We start from the raw sequence: 20,495 nt of genomic DNA on the forward strand, positions 1-20,495 counted from the left end.
CTCGCTTGGGGATAACAATACCAAGGCTACTTACGCGCAAGATATGGACCTTTATGGTTGTCGGTACCGACTATACATGTGAGTCTCAGGACCAAGTTGATATGATAGCTAATGGATGTACCACCTATAGCTGTTATAATTTCTGGATAAGTATATGAATCTGAATATGTTTCTGATATAAACTCTGATTTCTAACTCTAAGGTGGACATCATTAATTAAACTCTTTACTTTGTTATTATTTACTAGGCTTCGCTCACCATATATATATATATATGTAGGTGATCAAGTGCGTGACTAGGCTCAGTAATAATCGTCTGGAGAGTTTTTGTCAAGCAGCCTTTGCTCCTCCAGAAGAGGGGGTTCCATACGTCTTGTGGTATTGTTTTGTAGACATAAAAGACTTCGTTTTCTTTTTGAACTATGAACAAGTTCTCTTTTATCTGTATATTGGGCTAAGCCCCGTTTTGGCTATATCTGTAATGAATGTGACGTGAGACTACTGCAATATGATGTCATGTATATGTGTATAAAGGTTTAAAATTTCTGTCCCATATATGTCTCCACAGCTCAATGGACTATGTATGTTTCTGCATTTGCTTCCGCAACCCCTAATTATAAATTATTCTGTTCAGAGGCCCTTGGTAATCTAAGGATTACTCCGGTTACGACGCTAAACTTATATGGGCGGGTTTGGATCGTGACATTTGGGTTAGTTCTCTTTTATTTTATTTTTTTATATCTATTGGTTGGGTCGCGGTTAGGGCTGTTGGAGGGGGTTTGCGTGAGATCTGTATTCCTAAGGCTGCGTCTGCCACTTGTCTATTTATCTAGTATCTAGTCTGGTAGTACTAAATAAAATGGAGGAATTACTTAATAGTGGAGCAGAGAAAAAATTATAAAAATATAAAAAATGTAAGTAATTTTATGAGGAGGTGTAAGTAAAAAGTTGTGAAATACAAATCTCACTTATAATTTCTTTTTATTGTCCAATTGATACATAATTCCCCCAATAACAATTATGAAAAAAAAAAACACATAATATTTTAAAATATTAGTTATTTTAATATACAATATTGCTACATTTATATAATTTATTTCGTTCGAATGTACATAATTGGGACTCTAACCGAGAAAAATCTAACCAAGAGAAAACTAATTGAGACTCTGATTAAAAAAAACTCTCATTTTAAAATCTAACCAAGAGAAAACTAATTGAGACTCTGATTAAAAAGAACTCTCGTTTTAAAATTTCTTCCCAATTAGAGTGTCAATTGTTTATATTTAAACGGGAAGGTATTACATGTATCAATTAATGTACTAACTAGTATATTAATACTAGTTATGACATTATTATCATAGTACTACATGTACCAATTAGTGTACTAACATTAGTTATGACATTATTATTGATCCCACTCATTAATCACATTACAAATACCAAAAATCTCTTAAATTATGTTACATCATCAATTGGTACATTAATTAATGCATGTAACATTATTCTATTATTATTTACCTCACTCATTAATAATATTATAAATATTAAAAATATTTTAAATTATATCAAGATGATATAGCATTATTCATTGACCGGGGAAAATTGTGTGATAAATCATTTCACGTTTCACTTTAATTTATAGTCGGCTATTTCCTTTCCTCTGTCGGTTGATTGTTATATAGCTTATTTCCTCATTTCTGGTTATCTCTCTATCCATTTTGATCGCGTTAACACACATACATACAGAAATATATATATCGAGAGAGAGAGAGAGAAAGAGAGAGCGAGTTGAATTGAATTGAATTGTTGGCGGAAAAGGGTTTGAAGATTGGGGGTGGTGGGTGGGACAAAGATGCGAGGACGATGTGGAAGGAGATCGGTGATAGAGAATTCGGCAAGCTCAGACCTAATTTGTTCACCAATCGCATTAGATCCACTCGACTCTCCTCTCTCCAACTCTCCAACTACAAAGATATCGTCTCTCCTCACCGAGGCTCCGTCAACTCTCTTCAGGTTTTCTCTCTCTCTCTCTCTCTCTCTCACACACACACACACACACACACACACACTTTTATGTTGGGAAGATTCTAACTTTGTTATAGTGGTTGATAATTGTTGACTCCTAAGAAATTGAATTGGATGTGATGGTCCTAAAACATATGAAATATGTATATCCTAACCCATGAGTGATGTCACATTAGACTGAACAAAGCACTACGGTCATTTTTGGATCAGTTGCAGCAGGCACACTATACTAAACCATATGGTTAATTACACAAATGGTCCTCGAACTATACGTCAGTCCCCAATCTTGTAATTGTTCCACTTTGGTCTTCAAAATGTGCTATATATTATGCGTGCAAGCTGGTTCGGACACCCAGTTATCCAAAAAAGAAAAATGCGATTTGTTATACTTCAGTCCCTAACATTAGCACCGTTCAAAATCAATAATGAGAGTAGGGGAATTTTTAGAATTTTCCAATAAATAAATAAATAAAATTTAAAGATTGCGAATAAAAATGCAATAAATTGCATAATTTGGAGACTAAAATGAAATGAAATGCATGTTTTAGGAACCTACTAGATGCATACTTTTGAGCTTAGTAGCAGGAGCCTTCTACTTGGGTGACATTTCTTATTTAGAAACGCGATTTTGCGCTCACTTGTAAGAAAATCGCTCCCATCGAGGAAGAAACTTGCTCCCAACTGAGATAGAATCTCTTAAATATACAAATCTCACATAAACAAAAGAAAAACATTTCAAACTTATTCTAGTAATTTATTTTTACATACTATTTATTCCTACTAAATAAAGGCAATCTATAGTTGACATCTATATCTAATATTTATGCTTATTTTAACACATATTATAACTAAGAAGGAAAAATAATTGCTAAACTATATTTATATATTTAATATATAAAATATATACACATTCTCATAGGCTCTTCCCCCCCCCCCCCCCCCCCTCTTTCTTGCAACTAAGCTTTGAGACCATGTGTGTATTTGGTCATTTTAATTTTATTGAGATTTCATGTAAAATTTCAAAAGTGCCCCACATCTCGTTGTTAATTTTGAATTGTGATGAAATTAGGGATTGAAGTGTAACAAATCACATAATTTGGGATCAAAGTGGAACAATTAAAAGATTGAGGACTAAAGTGTAACAAAACATTTAATTTGGGGACCATTAGCGTAATTAGCCCCTAAACCCTATTATCTCCTTGTTTCTTATATCTAGGCATTTGGGACTTCTTTTTTTTTTTCCCTGGTTGGGGGGTGGTGATAAAATTAGTTTTTTGTTGAGGAAGTTCTTCCAGCCACTTGTTTTGATCACAATATCAGGTTGATTTGACAGAGGGTCGATATTTGCTATCCGGTGCATCTGACGCATCAGTTGCTATCTATGATGTTCAACGTGCAACCAATTATGAGGGAGGTGGTTTGCTTGCAAAGCATAAGTCCATAATTAATATCGACAAACAACATGACCATGGACATAAATATGCAATATCCTCAGCCATATGGTATCCCATTGACACGGGTTTGTTCATCACAGGTTCATATGACCATCACATCAATGTTTGGGATACAAATACTACACAGGTAGTTATCCTTCAAGATCTTTTTCATCCTGCTCCATTGTATAACATCATGATTTCTTGCTGATTATGGTTATGATATTTTCTTTGGTCAATTAAATTTTTTTTATTTTATTTTGCAGGTTGTAGTGAATTTTAAAATGCCTGGAAAGGTTTATAGGACTGCTATGTCGTCATTGGCAACATCCCACATGCTAATTGCTGCTGGAACTGAAGATGTTCAAGTGCGCCTCTGTGATATTGCTTCAGGGGCATTTGCTCATACATTGTCTGGTCATCGTGGTATGCTAATGTGTTATACTGATTGATCAATTTTCTTTTACATATACGGTTCATTGTCATGAGTTTTATTTTAGAATTGCTTCTAGTCATAGTTGTCAAATTGGGATTCGAACCGTGAATCGAAATGGACTTGTACCAAATCACGAATTGAATTGAATCGAATCTAATCTAATCTAATCTAATCGCGAATCGTAAAGATTCGATCACTTTTTAAAATTACATAGGAAAATATATCTACACATTTAGGTATTAAATATATCTAATAAATATGAAATATTTTGACTTAAATCAATGAAAATGTTGTTTTGAATGATTTTGAAGTGTCTAGGTAAAAAGTTAACACGAGTTCCCATGTTCACCACTTTACTTTTTCCTTTTTATATACTATTTCTTATCAACCATTTTTAATAAAGAAAGCAAGCAAAGATAAACTTTCAATTTCCAGGTAACAATAACTCAACAATATTGTTTTAAACTTTTTACAAAGTTAAGAAATCAAAATCTTGAAACTTAATAAAAAATCTCACTTGATGCCTTAGAAAAGTTTTTTTTATAAATGCAAGCACTTAGATGAAAAGGTTGTGTGAACCCTTTTTCAACAACAAAAAAATCAAAAAAGAAAGCCAAATATTGATTTTAGCGAATCGAATAGAATCAAATCACGATTCACCGATTCGGTTCAACGATTCACCTACGATTCATAGTTATTTGCAATTCATGCAACCTGTTTGTATTGATTACCCACTGAATCAAATCGAATCGTACGATTTGAATTGTGAATCGTTCGATTCTAATAGCACAGCTTCTAGTCCCTGGGTCCACTTCCATGTGGCCATGCCACATCATTGTCATGTCAATCTCCATGTACCTTGGTCGCATGTGTTAGTCTCATGAGGTGACATATGGACAATGAGATGTTGCCTCATGTCACTCCTCCACTAGATATATTCGTGTTGGCCAGGTTTAACATATGTGATGCCTTACCCTCTCAAGCCAATGCATTTGTAGGCATCTTCAAGAGGCCTCCTAGGTGCACTCGGCTTCCCTTCCTTGCTTAAGTAAACTCTTCATCTGAGTGTGTTCATATCCGCTCATGCCAATATGCTTAGACTCTCATGGTCTACACTTTGTTCTCTAATAGCACTCTTATGATCTCATTCTAACCTAAGTCAAGAGTATGGCCTAAAAAACCCCTCTGGGTTGGTTTGGCAAGCATGGGCCACTTGTTCGACGCCATTAGGGCTGTTCATAGAACCAAATCACTCGAAAAAATTGACCAAACCGACCGAATATTGCTTGTCATAGACGGTTTCGCTGCACCATATGGTTGGCAGCAGATCAACGAAGTTTTATAATTTCAAGTGGCGGTCGGCTTGCGAGTGCACCAATAAAAAAATCATAAAAAACCAACTGACCGAAATATAATAATATAATATAATTTATACGTGGCTTGTTATTGTTGACTTACTATAATATATTATCTCCAATCTTCTAGAAATCTTATTTCAAACTTTATCTCTCTAGCTTCGACAGACTATCCAACTTTTTGTCTTCTCACCACCATAATAACTCCTTCCTCTCTCTAATAGTACTTCAATCAAAGAGTCCTATCTTCTCTCTCACTCACGCATATCAATAACTTCTTTCTCTATCTCTTATTATTTCAGTCTATAGAGACCTTCTCTCTCATTTCCCTTCCTACTTTGTAATTCTCCATATCTCCTTAGTATCAAATTGTGATGATGGGGCTCTTTGTATGAGATGGTGGCGACGGCGCTGAGATCACATTCGAGATGGCGGTATCTTCTTTATTTCTTATTTTTTCTCCTCATCCTCGCATCCCTATTTTATCACCCTCTTTTGAAACTTTGATTCCCTTCCTCAACCTCTATTCTATGAATCTATGATCTTTCTCTTGCGAAATAGTCATCCCCTTCTCTTTCTTTCTTTGATTTTCCTCGCGTATAACAGTCATGACCCGATCCCGCCCCTAAGAATTAAGGTCATAACCGGCCAATAATCATGAGATTATCTACGGCCTCAAACAATTTCAAAAATATTAAAGGGGCCAAAACGGAAGCAAACTTAAAAATTTTGTCCAACGAGCTGTGCTTACATGGCATAATAAAATTATCTCAAAAGCATTTCATAATAGCTTACACATACATGTGGAATTAACATCTTATACATCCAAGAACTTCAAACAGCTAGTCAGCCAAACAAAAGTATATGTACATATGTGATTTGCCATAATCACTAAGACAGCAAAAAGTGGTAAACAAAATAACAAAAACAATGTCTCATGCGTGAGACATTCGGGCTGACTCCATAAAATCGACTCTCTTTCATATCCTTTACTGAGGCTGGGTTTGGACATCTCTTTGCTCACCTGCACACACATAAATGAGAGTGAGCAATAGCCCAGTGAATAATATCAAAATAAAGGGGTACATGAATGAAATTTGTAGCAGTCATATCAAACAGCCTTAGGCCCATTCATGATTCTATCTAATATATCAAATGGCCTCAAGCCCAAACGTATCAAACGGCCTCAGGCCCAATTCGTTCTTATCAAACGGCCTCGGGCCCAATTTATTCGTGTCAAACGGCCTCTGGCCCATTCATTCATGTCAAACGGTCTCTGGCCCATTCATTTATGTCAAACGGTCTCTGGCCCAACTATTCATGTCAAATGGCCTTTGGCCCAATCATTCATGTCAAACGGCCTTTGGCCCTATTGTTTATGTCAAACGGCCTTTGGCCCAATTCATTTCATATTCGTATTTATGTGTGTCACATATCCGTGATCATGATCATATTCGTTTGCAATTAGTCTTATGCAAAGGACTGATTAATCCACAATTCAAAATACAAATCCATAAGGCTCATACAGAAGTAACGTTTGGAAAATAATGTACTTGAACATATCTTTATTAAGATATTACTCACAGTGTTCCGCCAAAGGATTTGCCTTTGCGCTTGACCCTACACATTACATAACATAACATATTGGGTCACAAACAATTCAATTTGTCTTCAAATCGTTTTATTTCTCTTAGGCCTCTTTCTTATCCCTTTAACTCATTTACAACATTCAATGCATGCCTAAGAGTGCTTAGAAGTGAAAAAGAACGGAAAACAAAACATAAATAAACTTTTCAAAATTTCTGAAACAGGGCTCTCCGCTCGAGTGTAGCTTTGGTCGCTCGAGCGGACCCCTTTCTTTGCAAAAGTTCTGGTTGCTTGTAATTTACGCTCGAGCGAGACTATTGGCGCTCGAGCGAGGAGTCATGCAAAGCAGTCTATGCTCGAGCGCAGATTCGGCTGCTCGAGTCATTGTTCAATCTCTGCAAAACTTCTGAGAGCTACAAATTCACGCTTGAGCGAGGCTTTTCTTGCTTGAGCGGATAAGTCGAATTCTGGGTTTTCCAGAATTCTGTTTGAAGCTCAAAAACATATTTCAAAGGTTCCAAAGTTTGCAAATCAATGCCAAATCATAGAAAAACATTGTATATCATAAGAACTTGGATAAATTAAGACCAATTGTCCAAAATCATGGTCCACTTTCAAATCCATTCCAAATTCTCTCACAAATTCCAATACTCATGCATTCAAACTTCATACAACTTCATATCTTCATGAATCATGCATGCATGTTAATTATTGACTCCAATTCTACTTCAAATGACACAAATGATGCCCAAAATCATAAATTTCAACAAAATTATGCATGCATGTAAGCTTTGATGCTCAATTCTTCATATTTAACACGCCTTATGCTAAATCATGCAATTTCATGGAAATTCTATACATGCATGAATATATGGACTTCAAATTATCATATTATTCTTAAATTCACTCAACCATAGGTTTACACTCATGGTTTTGAGTTCAATTACTCACCTAGCATCTCCAATCTTTCCAAAATTAGCTAATTTCTTGACTTTAGCTTCCAAATTCCCAAGCTTTGAGCCAAAATCCACAATTTGTACATCTTTTCTCTCTAGAACCAACCCTCTCTCTCTCTAGAGTGTTTTTCAGATTGTTGAGCTCAAAAATGAGAAGCTTAGGTGTTAAAAGGCCTATATATATATACTTGCCTAATCAACTTTGATTAAGGCTAGTGAATTGAGCTTAAATTAATCAATTTAATCTAAATTATATCGATTGGAATCAATTTTTAATCAAATTTCACCGTAGGCTCTAAAAATCATGTTAAGCACAAAAATACAGTTAATTTCGGTTTCTGTGGCCGATAAGGCCTTCAATTTTCAGTTTACAACAGTAAGTTGAACAGATCTTTCTACGGTGAACAGATATAAGGCCAAAATCACATATAATCATGCAATTAACACCCAAATTCAAATTAATCACATATTCACAGTATAATCATGATTAATTAACTTAACACAAGATAGGGTTATCACAATAACCCTTATCATGTTCTATTGAGTTGAGGAAGATAGAAAGCAACGATACCGACCGAAGTCTAACCGATTTTTCATCACCCGTGACAATCGGTTTTGAAGCCGTGATCGGATGAGTGTGGGTGATATGTTATTCAAACCGATGATGTTGGTTCAGGTGACTGGCGGTCGGGAAAATTGATTTGATTTGACTCGTGAACACCCCTAGATGCCATGACCTTGGCAATATTCTCTTCCCCAACTTTAGGTGTTGCTAGGACACACCTTAAAATGGAAACTAATATCTACTTAGGCCTCGTTTGGGAACAGGCGATTTTAGTAACTTTTTAGCTTTTTGGCTAAAATATGAGGTAAAAAAAACTAGTATGTTTGGGGTGACTTTTTGACTTTTTACGAAAATATGTGCAAAAAGTAGAGAGAAAATAGAATTTTTGACTTTTTGGTATATATTATAGGCTTTTTGGCTTTTTTAGTAATTTTTTGACTTTTTGGCTAAAATGTTAACTTGCCAAATGAGGCCTTATTCTTTTTTCATATCTTTATTGTTAAAGGCTCCACAAAGACTGTAGCCTCAAATTGGTCATTAAGTGGATTTGGCTCATACTCCATTGCCAACAAAATTAAAATAAATAAACAAGTAACACTACAAAAAAGTGTGTTGTTTTAAATACCAAAATAATGTTGGAAAGAGGGGGAAGAAGTCTTTCTTTCATGATTGGAAGCCAAAATTGATATATATTGATATATAACAATGGAAAAAATAAATTTTAGATGTTAATTTTAATTACTTCTTGTAGCTAAAAAGTGAGCAAAAGTGTAGGGTTTCACAATATAGAAAGTGGCAACAATAAGATAAGAGGGATGCAAAAATTAGTTAAAATAAATGAGGTTTTCAGGTTTTCCAAGGGTTGTGAACAGTGAAGGTTTATAATTTTATGTTGTTAGAATGCTTAACAAAAAGAAACTATTGGGAATGGGAACTACAATTGGAGAATAAAAAAAGGTTTAAACCAAGGTTTTAAAAGGCGGCTTTACCATTATGCAACACTATTACAAAATGGTTTTATCCCTCACCATTACCCAGAATGTCAAATTTAGCTATGTGACAAATTCTCAATGTAACGGGCTTTTATGGTATTTGTAATGTTCTTAATGGTGTTGTAATGGCCGTAATGACATTTGATCATATTCAACATGCATTGGTTATTCCTGTTAATTGGATAATGCTGATTGAACTCACAAACAACGGAGATTTAAACAAGAAAAGGATGGTAACGGTGTCAAAGAGGCACTTCAATAGTTTGATCTTGAAACTTGAAGGGAAGACGTCAAGGCTAAATGCATTCAGGGTAGGGTTGTAAATCGTGTTATTTGTCTTGTGTTTGAACTCTTGTTTAATGAATTTTTTCATTAGGCAAGGTGACTTGTGATTTTTTTATCTTTCGAGGATTGTCGTTCCAAAGGGTTTTTGACATATATGGTTGTGTTGCTTATCTACTTGATTTATTATTGTGATATTGTGTGGATGATTATTATATGCTTGATTGATCTATTGGAATTGGTTAATTAAAATGATTTAATACACTTGGTAAATTTTATTTGGTAATATACTCAAGACTTTGGCCTATTCACCCTTTTAGGACAGATGTGTCTTCTTCTTTTTTTACTTCTTTTTTTAAAAAAAAAAAAAAATTAATTATTACTTTTTTTAATGTATGCTCAACTTGTGACAATAGGATTGAGGATTTAGTGGTGTAATTTTATGAGGCCTTGAAGACATTGATAGCAATATGTGAGAAGTTCTCATCAAGTAACAATGACTATACCCGACCCTACTTAAGCATGCATATTATGTCAGTGGAGATTTGGTGTGAAGAACCTTACACTGGAAGACAAAATGCAGGAGACTAGGGTGAGTTGGGGAGGATAGTGTAAATGAGTGAATGTTTGTAAGCCCACTATGATTGTTTTAGGTGGGTCCGACCATTCTCCTTCGAATGGTGTTGGCCCTATCATACATGGACCTTGGCCTTCGGCTTCTTGGCATGTTGGAACCACATGAGTTTACGTGTGTGATTTTTCTAATTCTTTTTTTTTTTTTGGCTGAGGAAATTCCTTCACCTTCCCATCCTTTCTTTGTGACCCGTTCTGTTCAAATTGATTTTTTTGCAATAACATTGGTAATGCACTCTGATCCTTGTGTCATTTTGGTTCCTATGTTTCAATTACTTGATTTTGACCTGAATTTTAGAGTTTGCGTCAATTTGGTCCAATAGATAACAGTCGTTTTTTGGCAGAAATAATGCACATGATTGCTGAGCAGAGCCTGTCGCCACTGCCACTAGAGATTATGAGGAGCTGCTCCATCTTTTTTCATCCTTTTCCCCTGTTCTTATAATTTTGGTTTTGAGTTTGATTTTGATGGTTGTATATTGTGGGTGGTGTTGTTTAGTGGTGGTGGCGGTCGGTTGATTCGTGGTCTCGTTTGATTGTGTTTGGTGTTTGTTGTTGGGTGAGGAGGAGATGCACGGTGGTTGTAGTTAGTTGCAGAAAGGGATAATGGGGATGGAAGGGGAGAGGAATTGAAATGTCCATTCTGCCCCTGAAAATTAGTCACATGTTGTGCACATGACTATTTTCTGTTAAAAACTGTAACAGCTGTTATCTATTGGACCAAATTGACATAAACTCTAAAATTGAAGGTCAAAATCGAGTAAATTGAAAACATAGGGGCCAAAATGACACAAGGGGCAAAGTGTAGGGACTACCAACATAATTTGCCCATGATTTTTCTAGGATTTGTCTAAAAACTATGAAGTCTTCCTACTATAGCTTTAGGCTGGCATCATGGATCTACACTGATGATACTATTTATTATTATTATTTTTTTAGCTATGTAAATGCTGTAAAATCTTCGTATAGATACTGGTATACTCTCCCCAAGATTTTTAATCTTATGGAAACGTATCTGTGTTCAATCTCCACGTAATGAATCATTCATTCTATCTCTATTTTCGTGCTATTCAATTCTGTGCTTATATTACATTGAATCATTTTTCTGATGGCAGATGGTGTAATGACAGCAGAGTGGTCTACTTCTAATGAGTGGGTTTTGATAACTGGAGGATGCGATGGTGCAATACGTTTTTGGGACATCAGACGTGCCGGATGTTTTCGTGTTTTAAATCAGTCACACTCTCAGCTAGGAAGACGCCCGCCACTTCTAGAACGTGCTGCCATGAATAAGGTTCACTTCTGTTCTTTTCTCTGCTGCAAAAGCCATACATGCCTGATAAAATTTTACAAAAATTATGTCCACAGTGAAACCATAAAATACGGTTAACTTATGATGTTGAAATATTTCAGACTCTTACCAATGAGGTCCTTAATATCTTTCTTAGGTTTCATCTTCAAAATCCTCGTCAGCAGGCCAGAGCTCATCTGTAAAAGCACGTGCACCGCAGCGGAAAATGGCTCATGGGAATGGTTCAAAGCAGTCTGCTGTCAGTAAAATTCCCAGTCAAGTCAAAAGTTCTGCAAGGCAGAGATTACATCCAGGGATGTTATCTAGTCAGGATCATGCCACTGCGCATTATGGAGCTGTTATTGGATTAAAAGTAACTGAAGATGGCATGTATCTTCTGAGTGCAGGTTGAGTGTTGTGTTAAAATATGACATTTTGGTTATTTTGTGTTAAAAACTTATTTGTTTGTATAAAGTAAATATTTAAGTTGGAGTTTAGGTTAACTCTATTCAGTTAACACTTGGCTTCTTTTTCCATGGAGAATCCAAAAATAGAGAAAGTTGCTTTCTCTGTCATTAAAAAAAATTGTGGGACCTTGATCTTTACATTGTTCTCATGACTGATATTTCAGCGTGCACCATTTTGTTACCTCACAGTTTGATTTACTTTCTTGTTTCTGTTGCTTCATTTTTATGTCAGAGCTGTAGGCAAGTAGGAGCAGAAAGTGTTTGTGGTGACTCTATGGGCTAAACTAACTGGCTTTTTTGTAAAAGCATTATGAATGAAAAAAGTGATTGATAATGAATTGATGATTGATGCCTGTTGTAGATAGGGTTGAAATCTACAGATATCAATCAAGATAAATTCATATAGAGCATCACCAAATTTGTCAGTTCATTTACCATCCATTTGTCTTTTTCTAACTTAGTAAAGCAGTACTACTGTCCTTATAATGTTTTTTTAATCATGGACCTTATGCCACAGTTTAGTTGCTTTAACTGGATATGGTTTCTTGTATATATTGATTAGCTTATTCAAAAACTTATTTTAAATATGAGTAATTATTGTAAGAGCTGCTTGTTGTGGCCACTTTCTTTTTTGCAGAAATAAAATGAACCAGTCTTCTGGGTTCTTATATCATATGGAGATTTTCTGAACATTTAACAGTCATTGATTGTAGGGCTTGTCACTCCATCAAACTTGTTAAATAGCCCTAATAAATTACATTTTGATTAAGCACTTTTCCTTCTTGACTTACTAATTTCAGGTTCTGATTCAAGGTTAAGGTTGTGGGACATTGAATCTGGCTGCAACACGCTGGTGAACTTTGAAACTGTTCGCCTACAAACAGGCAAGGCTATCCAGTTAGCCACAACTCAAGATTCAGCCCTTGTCTTTGTTCCATGTATGACATCTGTCAAAGTAAGAAGTCATTTCTATACATCTGATGTTCATTTCTATACTTGTAAATATGTACAACCTTACACATGAATGAGTACAATCTGTGAACTTATGCTCTGAATTGCTTAGGTATTTGATGTGTGGTCAGGAAAGACAGTTCTGTCATTTCGTGGTCACTATGAACATGTGAACTGTTGCTGGTATAGCTCGCAGGACCAGGTACTTCCATCTCTCTCTCTCTCTCTACATCTTGTGTGGTTTGCCTACATTTTTAGAAACTTAGGTGGTGTTTGGCGAGCCTTTTCGAAGTCCTTTCGAAAAAAAAGATTGCCATTAGGTGAAAATAATAAGAAGACATTCCGTCGAAAGTCATCATGATCTCTAAAGCCCGTTTCAAAGAAGTAACCCAATGTTACTTCTGAAATACCTTTCAAGTGACTTATTGTGAAGCCTTCATTCCCTTAAATGAATTATGCAAAACTTATCTTCTCTTTGTTCTCTTCTTACAACCAAAGCTGGGAATCTGATTCCTTTTACAAAAAAAGAGAATGAAAAAAGTGAGAGGGGGAGTAAAATAGTGTGAAATTTTCTGGCTCCGTTTGGTAGGAGTTTCGAATTATAGTTTCACCCATTAATTTGAGTGTGTTGTTTGTTTGGAACTTCTAAATCATAATTCTACACCTATTTCTCAAAACTCAATTCAAAACATAATCATTACTTTTCAAAACTCATAACCAAACACATAATTCAAAACTCTTTTCAAAACTTAATTCAAATCAATATTTTAATTTTTTAAATTTTTTAAATATTTAAATATTTTTAAAATATTTTAATTTTGTTAAGATTTTAAATATTTTAATATTTAAATATGTTACGATTTTTTTAATTTTTTAATTTTTGAATATTTTTAAATATTTTAATTTCAAAATATTACGATTTTAATTTTTTAAAATTTAAAATATTTTATAAAAATAAATTCAAATTTTATTTTATAAAAATATTTTTAAATATTTTAATTTTGTAGTTATGTATTTGGTTACGATTTGAGTGTAGAGTTGTGAAAGTAATTTGGAGTTTCAAGTTATGTGTTTGGTTATGAGTTTTAAAAATAATTTTTTAATTGAGTTTTGTTTTATGTGTTTGGTTACGATTTGAGTATAGAGTTGCTTTTAAATTTAAAATATTAACATTTTAAATTATTTAAATTTTTTGAATATTAAAATTATTTAACGTTTTACGATTTAAATTTTTTTGAATATTTATTTTAATTTTTTACTTATTAAATTTTTTAGATTATTTAAATTATTTAAATATTTAGATTTAAATTTTTTGAATATTTATTTTGAAAAAAAAATATTTCCTTTGTAATATTTTTAATTAAAAAATTGATTAATGTTATTTTCTGTTAATAATAATTTTTTTTAATTGAATTTTAAAAAGAGTTTGGTTATGAGTGTTAATCAGAATTTTCTATAGTGTGAAACTAGTGTGTTTTGTTATGAGTTATAACAATTTGAATTAAGTTTTGAAAACTCTTTTGAAAACTCATAACCAAACAAATTTTCTTACTTCACATGTCAAATCAAACTTTCAAAATTCAATTCAACACTCTATTCAAAAATCATAACCAAACAAATTTTCTACACTCAAATCATAATTCCACAACATATAAACTCAAAATACAACTCATACTCTCAAATTATATTTACAATATAACTCTACCAAACGCAACCTATATATCTCTAGCAATCTCGTAAAAACAATTGTGCTTTTACTTATACAAGATTAAATATTGTATATCTAAGAATATATTATGTTACTTTTGCCTCAAATTTCTTCCCTATCACTATATTAAAATATACATATGATAAATGAACTAGATGAATAATAATGTTAATGGATAATATTGTCAGTTGGAAGCAACTTGGCACTTGTAAATGTTGCCACCAAACATACATTAACATAGAGAAAGCAATTCTTGATTTCAAGGCACTTTCAAATCAAACATTTACTGAACATCAGTTTTTTTGTTGGAATTCCTTTTTGTAAGCCCTCCTTAATGGACTTCCAACTACAAGAAATTGCACCAAGCATGCTCTTAATCAGTAAGTGGACTTCCACTTCGGTCTTGTTCATCAATTTGAGTGCTTGAACACCCTAATGGTTTGAACCAGACAAATTTTTGGAATTCAGAACTCTGAATGTGCATTCAAAATTATTTCCCAAATATGTAGTTGAATATTTACCCCCAATGCATGTTGCATTATTTTGGCATATGATCTCATGAACTCAGACAATCTCACATCTAGTTGTTCACCAGCATATGATTTAAGACCAAAAGGCTTTCTATTCTCTACCACACTCCAATTTTTATCTCGTCAGGAATATCTAAGATTGTTTTCTTTTTTCCCTACCTGATACTGATTATGCAAACTGGTTGAAGAAATTTTGTTGCTTTGTTGCAGGAATTATACACAGGTGGTAACGACAGGAAAATTCTAGTTTGGTCTCCAACCAAATTTGTTTCTGATGAACTGGTACATCTTCTCTCTGATGGATACACATACCTCGATTTATGCAAGTGAATATTTTCTTATTTTGTTTGGGTGACCATGCAGGATGAATGGATCAAGAGAGGGAAGGCTTCTGCTCTGGATCAGGATAACTGGAGTGATTGACATTTATTGCTGCCACTGTGTTTCAGATTTCCAGGTCATCTATGAATTTCCATGTTTGTACATAGGATTATTCATCATCAGTTGCTAGTGTTGTTTTTTTGTTTTTGTTTTTGTTTTTGGGTTGTTGCTTTTGATTTGGGATGCAAACAATAGGTTTAACCAGAGTAGTATGCTATAGCTCTTCCATAAAAGCGATTTTGTTTTGTTTTTTAAGTGGTTATGTTCAGTTACCAAAAGAAACAAAAAGAATCAAATGATTATATTTGTGAATTTGTATTTAACCAAGAAAATAGGAAACTATTACATAATAAAAACATAATGTTATGTTTATCTGGAAGGGAAGAGAAATGGATCCGCGGCTTTAGATGGCATCAACATATATATTGCAGTACACATTATATATGGGTCCTAAAATTGTTGGGAAAACAAAATCTGATCTTTCTATTAGCCCATGATTTTTCAACCTCAATTCATTTCTCTTGTCATTATTAATTCGGTTGCATCGCAGGCTCTTAAAGCTTTGAATGGTGAGCATATTTACAACAGGTATGGCATTCTGTTTCGTTGCACATGGGGAAAGAACACATGCCCCATCCCTCTTACCTGTTGCAGGTCATTTGTCTCTCAATTTGTACTGCACCTGCATGTTTATGGCTGGCTTCATAGCATTCACTTTTTTAAAAATTTATTTATTTATTAATATATGGATCACTTATTATTTTCTATCTTTCATTGGTAATGCCACGGCCCTGACCAGAATGAATCCCAATTGATGTTAGCATTCATTTAATAAGCTAACGGGAAAATTGTGAAAAGAGTTGTTTCTCTCTGAGTAGAAAAGTTTTTGACTTTGTTAGCCGATAATATAAACAAATATTTTTTGGTAAAAACTTATTTATTCAAAAAATAACTTTTTTTTTTTTAGTTACATTGCAAACAAGCTCACCATAGCAGTTTAGATAAAAATTGGGTGGGGGATGCATTGAACATCTGAGGATGGTAATTGCGTAATTGACCAATGATGTGTTTGCTATTATTATTTGTGAGATCATATTTATCAAAATAAGTGTGAACTTGGTTATACCTCATGCATGCATGCACCTGCACAACTTTGGTTAATGTGTGTGTGACTTAGGTCTCGTTTGACAAGTATATATTTTAGTTAAAAAATTAAAAAGTCACTATAAGATACTATATTGCTCTGTCTATTTCTTTTACATATTTTTCTATAGAAAGTTAAAAAATTACTAAAATAACTTATTTCCAAATGAGGCATTAGTTAAATTGATAGATTGATGTTGTTGCTTATATTACCATTATTATTTTTGGCGAGTTTGGAAAGTTGGGTTTAGACCCCCCTCCTTTTTTTTAGCTTATTCTCTCACAAGTATAACATCTAATTAAAAAAAAAATCATTTCTGTTTTTAAATGCAATTATTTTAACTTAGTAAATTGTTAAAAAATAAAATAATTTATTAAAACAACAAACTTTCCAAACGATTTATACATATATATATATATATATATATAAAGCGTTGAGCTTGGAATAATAATCATTGATAGGATTTAAAGTATTGCTCAACCCTGTTCGGCACTTGCCCTTTTGTCATTTGACCCAAGACCATTGTATAAATGGTATGGGATTGACAACTATGGTGGAAGTATGAATTTAATTTGTATATTAATATTTATCGACTTTTAATATAATATAATATAATTTATATATATATATATATATAAATATTTTGTCACTCAACCTAGCCTAGTAGCTTTTGTTTCACGTTTGTTTATTTATTAGTATTTTAACTTTTTATGGAAAGATGTATAAAAAAAATAAAAAAAATAAAATGATAATTTATAACAAATAAATAAATAAGTTGCTTATTTAGCAACTTCTTAAATGATCAAAAATTTAAGGAAAAGGAAAAGGGGATCGCTTTCAACGCTCCACCTGAGGCTTGAACTCAATTTTCACTAGCAGTATATACCACCAACCCATTAGAAATGTTAGGTATCATAAAAAAATTTTCATGAAAATAATGATGAAAATTTTGTGACCCTTGAATTACACTTGGAATAAAACGCCACACACTAATCAAGGTAATTTAAGGATCATAAATCTTTCATGATCATTTTCATGAAATTTTTTTCATAATCTCTAACTTTTCTCTATATTTGTTGTTCTCTTGAGCATAAAATAAATATTTGTAACCCGCAAATGTCATTTCATACCGTGGGGGTTGGTTTAGAAGCCTGTTTGCATTTTGTATGGAAATTTTTTTACTGAAAATGTTTTTCTGAAAAAATATTTTTCTATGTTTGATAGTGGTGGTGGTGAAACAAAAATGGAGGTGGATGTGGTGGCATAGTGGTGAGGCGATGGCAGCAATAATGGCGATGGTCATGGTGGCGGTGGTGGTGGCCGTGTTGATGGTGTGGTGGTGGTGGAGGTGAGAGGTGGTCGTGGTGGTGTGGTGACATTGGTAAAATTTTAATTCGGAAAACATTTTCTACTTTTTAAAAGTAGAAAACATTTTTTGTGCAAATATGTTTATTTTTCATTGTTTCAAATATTGGAAAATACAGAAAATATTTTAAAAAATATTTTTCACCTAAATAAACAAATACTTGAGGTGGTTTTGATGAATTAGTAAGAGTTATTTTAGTATTATGTTATTTGTCGTATTATTGTTAAAATTTAATATAATGAAAAACAATTTAGCATTCATCATGTTAATGCTCCGTTTGGAGACTTGGGTTTATAGTTAAAAAATTAAAAAAATTACTACAGGTTATTATATTATTCTTTTTATTTTTTGCACATCTTTTTAAAAAAATTAAAAAATTAACTAAAATAGTTAATTTTCAAACAGGACTTAAATTTAACATTATACTCTATCTGCCGTATCCAATTGTGTCAAATTTTGGCTCAATAATTGTTTGGTCATTGGCATTTTAAAATTTAGAATAAATCACACTGACTTCTCTTGAAATTTAAAGAAAATATAATTAGTTTAACAGTTTTGATAATTACATTGAGTTCATTTGAGCAAGGTTAAATTAAATGGACCAAGACCCAGGTAAGCCGCCCTATAGTGGTAAGGAGATTGCTCCTCTCTTTGCGGTTAGTGTTCGAATTCCTTTACATTCAAGTGGGTGGACCCATCCATTACCTTTCCCCAGTTTGCTCTGGCCCATATTAGTGATAATGGCGGGTGTGGTGCAGGTCTGGGCATCTAAAAAAAAAAGTTAAATGGACCAAAAGTATTACAGATGGAGCAAAAATACAAAATTAAACAATATAAAATAAACATATTCGTGAAATGATCAATATCATATTTTTATATAACTAACAAATTATTGATGAAAACTGGGTTAATTATCCCCAAAAATCTCATATCATTTATTTTTTATTAATAAATTAATATAAAAATAAAATTATTATTTAAAAAAATAATTGTCATAAAATATTTTAATTTAAAATACAATTTAAAGGCATTTGAATAAAAAAAAAATATTAACCATCAAATTTGATATAATTATTTAATGTAAGCTTGAATTAAGTTAATGAAACAAAGTTTTTAAAAATATTAACTATTGGATTACAAAATTTTAAAGTTAAATTATATATAAATCTTTTGAGATTTGTTTAAAATATGATTTGCTCTCTGTAGTTTTCAAAATTACATCCTGCACTTTGAAATTTTTAATTTCATAATAAATGTCATTTTTATTAATAAACTATCAAATCAATTAGCAGTTTTTAATAATGTCAAATTTATTTCAATTAATATTTTAGGTAATTTTATCATTGTATAGGAGAGCAGTTAAAAATTTTACTTTTTTGGTTAATTTTGTTAAATGAAAATTTTTGATAAGGGGGTTTGTAATTTTCCTAACTACGGGAGACAGTCTGTATTTTAAATAAATTTTAGGAGATGTATTTGTAATTTACCTACTTTTTAAATAAAAAATTAATTTTAAGACATTATAAAAACATACAGGGGTGGGAACAAAGAAATAAGCATTTTCTTTGCTTTTTTTTTTTTTTGGGTTGCTTTTTAACTTTTTCAAAAATGTATTTGGCAATTATTTATTTATGGGCTTTTTTGTTTTTTAAAAATTATTATAATATAATGTCACATCATTTGTGAAAATTGTGAAATTTTCATATGGAAAATGAGTGGGAGCACTAATTAGTGCTACCACTAATGATGTGGTAGTAGGTCCCATCATGAATGATTTGATGTTTTGGCCTTGGTGTTGTATTTTTTTTCTTTTTTTATTGAGTGTCATGTAATTAGTGATCTTTTTAGAGCTCCAAAATTAGTGATCTTTATCATTGTTGTTTTCATATTACCCTCATGCACATTTTTTTGAAATTACCATTATACTCTCCTTGAAAAGGAGTATGATTTGCCCTAATCAATGAAATAAATTAAGGGTATTTTGATAATTTGACATATGATTTATTTATCTCTTATCAAAAGAAAACATACCTAAAATAAGTTGCTTTTGGCTTATTTATGCAAAAGCAAAAAAATTATTTATTTCTTTGTTCCCAAAACACACCATACTCAGTATACATAATAATTGTATAGTATGTTAGATTGTATTTAACATAATACATATTATCAGAGGAGATCTATCAAAATAATTTTAGGAGGATCTGTTGTAAGCGATCCATCAGAGATTTCAGGGTGCGACAATCAAATCTATTTTGGGTTTATTTTTTATTTTTTTTTAATAAAAACTTTTACTTCAAAAGCATTTATTAATAGCTATTATGCCATCAAATGGGGCCTAAGTAGTGCAAACATTTCTTTATTTTCATGTCTCCAACTCCAACATAATATCAATAT

The 20,495-nt window shown here is 32.6% G+C and overlaps 1 protein-coding gene across 2 annotated transcripts; it reads left to right on the forward strand.

The window, feature by feature from the left end:
• Positions 1-1,594: 1,594 nt before the first annotated feature.
• Positions 1,595-15,963, forward strand: LOC145788596 (WD repeat-containing protein ATCSA-1-like). Of its 2 annotated transcripts, none has more exons than XM_082912281.1 (9): positions 1,595-2,012; positions 3,345-3,605; positions 3,724-3,883; positions 11,379-11,557; positions 11,712-11,961; positions 12,822-12,976; positions 13,085-13,174; positions 15,421-15,492; positions 15,574-15,963. In XM_082912281.1, exons 1-9 carry the CDS (start codon positions 1,863-1,865, stop codon positions 15,631-15,633), a joined length of 1,377 nt encoding a protein of 458 aa, XP_082768407.1. In that variant the 5' UTR covers positions 1,595-1,862; the 3' UTR covers positions 15,634-15,963. The 2 variants fall into 2 exon arrangements, with proteins under 2 accessions (XP_082768407.1, XP_082768408.1); XM_082912282.1 differs by having other exon boundaries at positions 1,649-2,012; positions 11,394-11,557.
• Positions 15,964-20,495: the final 4,532 nt, after the last annotated feature.

The sequence above is a fragment of the Camellia sinensis genome, unplaced genomic scaffold (genome assembly GCF_055761805.1).
Source record: "Camellia sinensis isolate YWXY unplaced genomic scaffold, ASM5576180v1 Unanchor3, whole genome shotgun sequence".
NCBI classification, from domain to species: domain Eukaryota; kingdom Viridiplantae; phylum Streptophyta; class Magnoliopsida; order Ericales; family Theaceae; genus Camellia; species Camellia sinensis.